General features: G+C 49.0%; 1 protein-coding gene across 1 annotated transcript in view; it reads left to right on the top strand.

Moving 5' to 3' along the window:
* The first annotated feature begins 6,201 nt into the window (after nt 1-6,201).
* Nucleotides 6,202-9,278, top strand: part of LOC143955475 (uncharacterized) — a 53,437-nt gene continuing 50,360 nt past the window's right edge. Inside the window, exons 1-5 of the mRNA XM_077465516.1 lie at nt 6,202-7,324; nt 7,819-8,074; nt 8,189-8,286; nt 8,376-8,597; nt 8,718-8,862. Of these exons, the coding sequence (XP_077321642.1) occupies nt 7,241-7,324; nt 7,819-8,074; nt 8,189-8,286; nt 8,376-8,597; nt 8,718-8,862 (805 nt within the window). The 5' untranslated portion in view covers nt 6,202-7,240. The remainder of the gene's footprint in view (nt 7,325-7,818; nt 8,075-8,188; nt 8,287-8,375; nt 8,598-8,717; nt 8,863-9,278) is intronic.

Raw genomic sequence — 9,278 nt, 5'->3', positions numbered from 1 at the left:
CTAAAACACTTATAGCCAGGCACTGGATGAAAATCGTTGGATTTTGGGCCAAACTTGTCTTGCATACACACGGTCGCACAAAGTTGTCGGGAAAATCACGATCGCTCAGGACGCGGTGACGTACAACGCGTACGACGGGACTGTAAAGAGGGCAGTAGCCAATAGCTTTTCGTCTCATAATTTATTCTGAGCATGTGTGGCACTTTGTCCGTCGGAATTGTCTACACGCGATCGGATTTTGCTGTCGGAAAATTTTAGATCCTGCTCTCACACTTTGTGTGTCGGAAATTCCAACGGAAAAAGTCCGATGGAGCCCACACACACACACGATCGGATTTTCCGACAACAAGATCCGATCAGACTTTTTCCGTTGGAAAGTCCGACCGTGTGTATAGGGCATTCCTTGATAGTTTGTGGAAACCAATCATGGATGGATAGCAAATACTATACCATTGTCTTTTGAATCATTAAATTCTTCCTTTGTATGCTCTTTGTTTTGCGTTCTGAGTAATTTATGTACAGCGCATCTTATTGTATTAGCCTCTTTTTTGGCATTATGCCCTTACTCTTTTGTAACATAAAACAAAAATGATTGAATAAAAAAAATGAGTTAAACAAATGTGACACACATTCGCTGATCCATGATGAATGTTTGTCGCGTTTAATTTCATACAATGATTTCCCATGATCATTGGCTCCATCCAGTGGTCATAATACCACATTGCACTATTTTTATCTGAGGGCCCCCTTATTGTTAACGGGGGCTTTATGGTTCAGATAAGCCCCTAGCTAGCTACCCCCACATCCACCTGCCAGTGTTGTGAGGTCCTTGTCCTCATCAATATGGGGTCATGGTGGTTTGCCAGGAGGGTCCTCCTAAAAAGGCATCCCACCGATGTTGAGGATGTGTGGCTTGGTATGGTTTGGGGGGAACATGCTTGTCCCTCCCTGTTGAAGGCATATGGCCTGGTATGGTTCAGAGGGAGGGGTGGGGTGCATGCTTGTCCCTCCCTGTTGAGGACATGAGGCCTGGTATGGTTCAGAGAGAGGGGTGGGGTGCATGCTTGTCCCTCCCTGTTGAGGACATGAGGCCTGGTATGGTTCAGAGGGAGGGGTGGGGTGCATGCTTGTCCCTCCCTGTTGAGGACATGAGGCCTGGTATGGTTCAGAGAGAGGGGTGGGGTGCATGCTTGTCCCTCCATGTTGAGGGCATGAGGCCTGGTATGGTTCAGAGGGAGGGGTGGGGTGCATGCTTGTCCCTCCATGTTGAGGACATGAGGCCTGGTATGGTTCAGAGGGAGGGATGGGGTGCATGCTTGTCCCTCCCTGTTGAGGGCATGAGGCCTGGTATGGTTCAGAGGAAGGGGTGGGGTGCATGCTTGTCCCTCCCTGTTGAGGGCATGAGGCCTGGTATGGTTCAGAGGGAGGGTCTGGGGTGCATGCTTGTCCCTCCCTGTTGAGGGCATGAGGCCTGGTATGGTTCAGAGGGAGGGTCTGGGGTGCATGCTTGTCCCTCCCTGTTGAGGGCATGAGGCCTGGTATGGTTCAGAGGGAGGGATGGGGTGCATGCTTGTGCCTCCCTGTTGAGGGCACGAGGCCTGGTATGGTTCAGAGGGAGGGGTGGGGTGCATGCTTGTCCCTCCCTGTTGAAGGCATATGGCCTGGTATAGTCAGAGGGAGGGGTGGGGTGCATGCTTGTCCCTCCATATTGAGGACATGAGGCCTGGTATGGTTCAGAGGGAGGGGTGGGGTGCATGCTTGTCCCTCCATGTTGAAGGCATATGGCCTGGTATGGTTCAGAGGGAGGGATGGGGAGCATGCTTGTCCCTCCCTGTTGAGGACGTGAGGCCTGGTATGGTTCAGAGGGAGGGGTGGGGTGCATGCTTGTCCCTCCCTGTTGAAGGCATATGGCCTGGTATGGTTCAGAGGGAGGGATGGGGTGCATGCTTGTCCCTCCCTGTTGAAGGCATATGGCCTGGTATAGTTCAGAGGGAGGGATGGGGTGCATGCTTGTCCCTCCATGTTGAGGACATGAGGCCTGGTATGGTTCAGAGGGAGGGATGGGGTGCATGCTTGTCCCTCCCTGTTGAGGGCATGAGGCCTGGTATGGTTCAGAGGGAGGGGTGGGGTGCATGCTTGTCCCTCCCTGTTGAAGGCATATGGCCTGGTATAGTCAGAGGGAGGGGTGGGGTGCATGCTTGTCCCTCCCTGTTGAAGGCATATGGCCTGGTATAGTCAGAGGGAGGGGTGGGGTGCATGCTTGTCCCTCCATGTTGAGGACATGAGGCCTGGTATGGTTCAGAGGGAGGGGTGGGGTGCATGCTTGTCCCTCCATGTTGAAGGCATATGGCCTGGTATGGTTCAGAGGGAGGGATGGGGTGCATGCTTGTCCCTCCATGTTGAGGACATGAGGCCTGGTATGGTTCAGAGGGAGGGGTGGGATGCATGCTTGTCCCTCCATGTTGAGGGCATGAGGCCTGGTATGGTTCAGAGGGAGGGGTGGGGTGCATGCTTGTCCCTCCCTGTTGAAGGCATATGGCCTGGTATAGTCAGAGGGAGGGGTGGGGTGCATGCTTGTCCCTCCCTGTTGAAGGCATATGGCCTGGTATAGTCAGAGGGAGGGGTGGGGTGCATGCTTGTCCCTCCATGTTGAGGACATGAGGCCTGGTATGGTTCAGAGGGAGGGGTGGGGTGCATGCTTGTCCCTCCATGTTGAAGGCATATGGCCTGGTATGGTTCAGAGGGAGGGATGGGGTGCATGCTTGTCCCTCCATGTTGAGGACATGAGGCCTGGTATGGTTCAGAGGGAGGGGTGGGATGCATGCTTGTCCCTCCATGTTGAGGGCATGAGGCCTGGTATGGTTCAGAGGGAGGGCTGGGGTGCATGCTTGTCCCTCCATGTTGAGGACATGAGGCCTGGTATGGTTCAGAGGGAGGGGTGGGGTGCATGCTTGCCCCTCCCTGTTGAAGGCATATGGCCTGGTATGGTTCAGAGGGAGGGATGGGGTGCATGCTTGTCCCTCCCTGTTGAGGGCATGAAGCCTGGTATGGTTCAGAGGGAGGGGTGGGGTGCATGCTTGTCCCTCCCTGTTCATGGCATGAGACCTGGTATGGTTTGGGGGGATATGCTTGTCCCTCCCTGTTGAGGGCATGTGACCTGGTCTGATTTGGGGGGCATACTTGCCATAATATGCACAGATGTATGGGAATTTACCACGTCATATCAAACCAGTGCTTCTAAAAGAAGTAATTGGGTCTAAAAGCTCACATTCCCGATTTATTAATTCACTCCCCACTTGCCTTATTTATTGGTCCCATGGAAATCCAAGAGGGTGGCGTGTTCTATTCGTTGTGTAGCGGTACCCCAACCCCCCCCCCCCCCCCCCCCGTTGCGTATTACACATTTCACCCTAATGGTCAGACATACATTTTGGCACATTTTCCCAGACAAGGAACAGTCTCTTGCTTGCTTTTCTAGATTTTATTAGGGGAATAAACTTGGACAGGGGAAAAGGGACATGGGATGCCCAGATAATGAATACTTCTCAATGAAATCAATGTTGGTTGAGTCTAGATTGAGTCTTGTTGGTTGAGTCTAGATTGAGTCTTGTTGGTTGAGTCTAGATTGAGTCTTGTTGGTTGAGTCTAGATTGAGTCTTGTTGATTGAGTCTTGTTGGTTGAGTCCAGATTGAGTCTTGTTGGTTGAGTCTAGATTGAGTCTTGTTGGTTGAGTCTAGATTGAGTCTTGTTGGTTGAGTCTTGTTGGTTGAGTCTAGATTGAGTCTTGTTGGTTGAGTCTAGATTGAGTCTTGTTGGTTGAGTCTAGATTGAGTCTTGTTGGTTGAGTCTAGATTGAGTCTTGTTGGTTGAGTCTTGTTGGTTGAGTCTAGATTGAGTCTTGTTGGTTGAGTCTAGATTGAGTCTTGTTGGTTGAGTCTAGATTGAGTCTTGTTGGTTGAGTCTTGTTGGTTGAGTCTAGATTGAGTCTTGTTGGTTGAGTCTAGATTGAGTCTTGTTGGTTGAGTCTTGTTGGTTGAGTCTAGATTGAGTCTTGTTGGTTGAGTCTAGATTGAGTCTTGTTGGTTGAGTCTAGATTGAGTCTTGTTGGTTGAGTCTAGATTTGACAGTCTCTTCCTCCACACATCTCCTCCAGCACACTACTTGAAGTTGAGATCACTTGCTTCACTTCACTGTCCAAATCTAGGTTCCTGTCTCCATTAGCACATGGCTAGGCCTCGCTCTGAATAAGTCCTAACGTTTTCCTAATAGCCCATTACAGGCAGGGGTCTGCAGTCCCCTTTGAGGTAGCAACCGTTTTAGTAGAAAAGGATAAATGTGCTAACTGACACTTGGTGGACTACTGATCCCAACACGTCCGATGCAAACCCTGCCAGCCCTCGTGGTTGCAACGACTTGACTCCAAAACGCACAGACAACTAAGCACACCCAACCTATCCTGATGGTACACTTAGCCGAATGACATCTCCCCAAGCTATCCTAAGCTATATAAGGTAAGGGGTAGGGTCAGTGGCGTAACTAGAACCCTCAGGGCCCCTATGCAAGAAACCATGAAGGGCCCCCTGAACCCCAGCCAGGGCCCTTCCCGCTGAGTCCGGCGGTGGAACTCCAGGGCGTGGTCACAGGTACAGTATGACCTTTGTGAGCCCTGTAGTTCCACCACTGGTATCAGTAGTTTTTTTTATTATTTTTTTTTTACATTTTTAGGTGCCCCATTGGGGGACTGTCCCTAGCAGGATGGGGTCCCCGTCCCCAGAAGAGATGAGGTCCTTTTCTCCAGGGCAGATGAAGTTACTGCCCCCAGGGGAGAAGGGGTCCCTGTCCCCAGGGGGAGATGGAGGGGGTAAGTAATGGTGTGTGGGGGATGGGGTCCTCTCACTCACCATGACCAAGCTGCAGGTCGCGCACTCATCCATGTTGGCCTGGGCTCCATCCAGTGTGCTGGACGGGCGATCGGCATATCTCCCAGAAAGACCTTTCATCATCTGTGTATGACGGGGGAGGAGGGGGGCTGGCAGACAAGCCTGCAATGTCCTCCGGGGAGCCGGCTCTCATAGGGCTGCACTGCATCTGTGTGCTTAAAGTTTGTTTACCCGGGAGAAGTATGCAGTGCAGAGTGGGCCGGAGAGGGGTACTCTGAGGACACAGGTCATGTGGGGAATGCACAACTAAAGAGCAGCCAGTGCGATAGTCGAGCATGGAGCTCTGCTAGTCACCCTCCACCTCCAGCCACCCGTGTGCATGATGCACTGGTACCCCTAGCTGCTTATACTGCTTATGCCGGCCATATGTAGAGGGGGCTGCATGGGCCCCCTGCAGCACAGGGCCCAGTTGCGGTCACGACTGCTGCGCCCCCTATAGTTACGCCCCTGGGTAGGGTAATGGTGACATCTTTGACCAAATATGTCCACGTTTGGTCAACGTCATTCCCAAAAATTAGCCAGTGGCCATATTTAGGCAGTGATATTACTGGTATCTCCACCTCTTTGCACAAAAGGGGTGGAGATTCCCTGTGAGGTCAGTGGTATCTAAGGACACTGCGGGTGCTTCCTTGGGAACCAGTGATAGAGCCATACTGTCATACATAGAAGTATTGGAAATACCCCTTCTACTGTATATATGATTTTCTGCTCCCATTCGAACAGCGGGAGCAGATAAAAAAACAGGAAAATATTCTGGCATTCATCAAAACAGCCATAGTTTGGTCTGAAACTAGGTTCAGACTGAGCCATCAGCTCATCGCTAGATGCAAATTGCTACTGAGAAACGGTGATCGTTTATTACTCAAAACTCTTAAAACCTTTGGAGGAACCCTGGCTGAGAAAGGCTGGACTAGGCAATAATATATTCTTTATCCACCTTGTTGGGAGTGGAGATGACCCCATCTATAAGAATATACGTACATACACACACACACACCGAACAAGGACGTGTTCACGCTACGAGACGTTTCTCGGGGGTGGCTGCAGTTCTTCTGACCTCCACAAGGTGGTGATCTCACTTCTGCCTGGACAGAAATAGTCTCTATGGAAGACAGGAAGTGATGTATGGTATGGACAGGAAGTGATGTCAGGTATAAATAAGAAGTTCCAGTTCAAAGGTGAGCCGGGAGGAAGTAGAGAGGAGACATTGCTGAAATTGGCAGCAGAGGAGGTAATGAGATTTAATTTTACTATTTACACCAAGTAACCCCCCCCCCCCGTCATGTTCCGTCCTCTTCCTCCATAGTCACTGTGACGTCTTTTATCTCCAGCAGATGATGATACACACATATATAGTGTGGGAACCTAAATTAACCCCTTCAGGGGCAGAACATTCCCCCACTTTCAGGGCCGAAATATTTCCTTCTTTTTGTGGATAATTTCTAATTATATATTCCTCTAAACAAAGACAAGACAATGACCATACATGGCCTACAAAGGGCAATTATTACACTACACGAGCAGCCAATGGGCAATCATTACACTACACGAGCAGCCAATGGGCAATCATTACACTACACGAGCAGCCAATGGGCAATCATTACAGTATGCAGCCAAAACAATGATGGAGAGCCGGGGTCAGGAGTATGGAGCATAGAGCCCTTGGTCAGGAGGAAGAAAACATTCCCCAACTTGCCATGAAGAATATGTTCCATCGTTGGGGTCAGAGGGAGGAAAATTCTGAGGGAAGTAGAGGAGCCGAGGGGTCTGTGAGGAGTAATGGTCTAGCTGATGGACTTTAAAGGCCCCTTAGTAGGTAGTGGGGGAACCTTGCAGTCCGAGTTCTGCCAATCATCCTGATTATCTGGCAAAAGAAACAAGGAGGTTCCCCTTCTCGGAAATCATGATAACCCGACATTGACCTCACAGCACTGCCTCAGAGCAAAACACAGAGACGGAAGAAGGATCTTTTTTTTTTTTTATCATTCCTTATCTGCAGATCGAAAACTAATCAATACCAGTTCAGAAATAAAGCAAACCCAACAAAGAAAAGACAGTTTATGATCCAGCAGGTCAAGAGGGTCCCGGGACCTCGAAAATGTAATAACATTAAAAAGTCCAACTGAAATGTGTTCTCATGGAGGGGGAGTAGTCCTTAAATGTACAACAACCCTCCTATTATCCCCCCTCACATCCACATTCTATTATTGTGTGACCAATACCATCCATATAATTCTTACTTTAATTTTCCAAAGTTATCCGTCTAAAAGGAGACCTGTATTGATCAAACGACGGACCAATGAAGATGGAGGAGAACCGGAGTCACATGACTGAGAGGATACTAAACTTCACCCTGGAGATCATCTACCTGCTGACCGGAGAGGTGAGGAGGATTCTGGGAAGTCACATGACATCACTCTTATCTCTATTAATAAAACACAGACCTGACCGGAGAGGTGAGGAGGATTCTGGGAGGTCACATGACATCACTCTTATCTCTATTAATAAAACACAGACCTGACCGGAGAGGTGAGGAGGATTCTGGGAGGTCACATGACATCACTCTTATCTCTATTAATAAAAACACAGACCTGACCGGAGAGGTGAGGAGGATTCTGGGAGGTCACATGACATCACTCTTATCTCTATTAATAAAAACACAGATCTGACCCGAGAGGTGAGGAGGATTCTGGGAGGTCACATGACATCACTCTTATCTCTATTAATAAAACACAGACCTGACCGGAGAGGTGAGGAGGATTCTGGGAGGTCACATGACATCACTCTTATCTCTATTAATAAAACACAGACCTGACCGGAGAGGTGAGGAGGATTCTGGGAATGTTTTATGACGTTACTGTTGGTGTTTTAATACAGAGTTTGCCTCCTGTGAAGTTTGGTGATCATATGACCATCACAGTGCCTCCACCTCACTCACTGACTCCTGAGAGACACAACATACAGAAGATTCTAGAAGTCACCAAGAAGATTGTTGAGCTGCTGACGGAAGAAGTGAATGGGGCTGGGAATTCAGGAACCGTATCTACTAAGGAGGAGTGGGCGTATTTAGAAGGACACAAGGATCTCTACAAGGACGTCATGATGGCCAATCAGCCGCCCCTCACATCACCGGGTAAGAGGAGACTTTATTGTAAAGGAGAGAGCAGTACGGAGGCTCCACCCATCCCCCATCATCTGATAAACACATAGAAACAATGTATTCAGTCAGTGTGTGTGTTTCCTACAGATGGATCCAGTAATGGGAACCCACCAGAGAGATGTCCCCGTTCTCTGTATTCCCGGGATTCCACACAGGAAGATCTCACCATCCCCCACCATCATCAGGTAGATGAGGAACAATCACTGATAGTATCATTAGGATCTGTACATTATCTGCATTGTTACCATTGATGTCATTTTTATTATATATTCAGAGTGGAAACCTGAGAGATCCTAAAGTTGAGGTTAAAGAAGAGATAAAAGAGGAGGAGGATGATGAGGATGGGGTGATGGATGAGTCCATGAATCTAATAGATCTGTACCAGGACACCATGGTGGAGTCATCCAGCTACAGGAACCCACCAGAGAGATGTCCCCGTCCTCTGTATTCCCGGGATTCCCCACAGGAAGATCACACCATCACTCTCTGTTACAAGGTTGGTAGGCATCTAGAACATGCACTTACAGACACAATGTGTGGGTTTTTTTTAATGTGATGTCACAATATTAAAGCTTATATTATACAGACGATTTTCTCTTTGTTTTATTGGTTTTAGGGTGAAGATCTGATAGATATAAAAGTTGAGATTAAAGCAGAAGAAGAAGAAGAGAGGTATGTGAGGGATGATCAGCAGTCTATGGAGGAGGATGGAATAACGGGGACATTTATAGAGGAGGACACTCCTACAGAGATCAGCACAGGTGGGTCATTAACACTAAATACATTCCTCCACCCATACTGCTCACTGATTGGTCCAGAGTAGGGCGGGGGCTGGGTGATATCAGCCTGTAATCCCCTGGTCACTTTCCTGAGCTGTGTTCCCCGTCCTGTATTCCTGGATTTCTCTCCGATAATCTTCCTTCTCTGTGCTGCTGACACAATTTATGTATCTAGACTGGATTTATGGAGATTCTGGGGATCAGCAAAATGTTGATTTTCACCATAGGCGTTGCTTGACCTAGGTAGCTAGGGCATGTGTCTTGGGTCTTCAGGATCAGTCCAGTCTTCATCTTGGTTGTTCTCCCCCCATCCTCACTCTCTGACCTCTGGTGGGGCTCAGCCCCGCTGTTATTCATGACTAAATCATGGACTAAATAAGGAAGTGCAGGACTTCTTG

Source organism: Lithobates pipiens, unplaced genomic scaffold (genome assembly GCF_037356315.1).
Source record: "Lithobates pipiens isolate NorthernLeopardFrog02 unplaced genomic scaffold, aLitPip1_a1.2 Scaffold_35, whole genome shotgun sequence".
NCBI classification, from domain to species: Eukaryota; Metazoa; Chordata; class Amphibia; order Anura; family Ranidae; genus Lithobates; species Lithobates pipiens.
The sequence above is the reverse complement of the archived record's forward strand: the minus strand, read 5'-3'. Positions and strand labels throughout refer to the sequence as shown.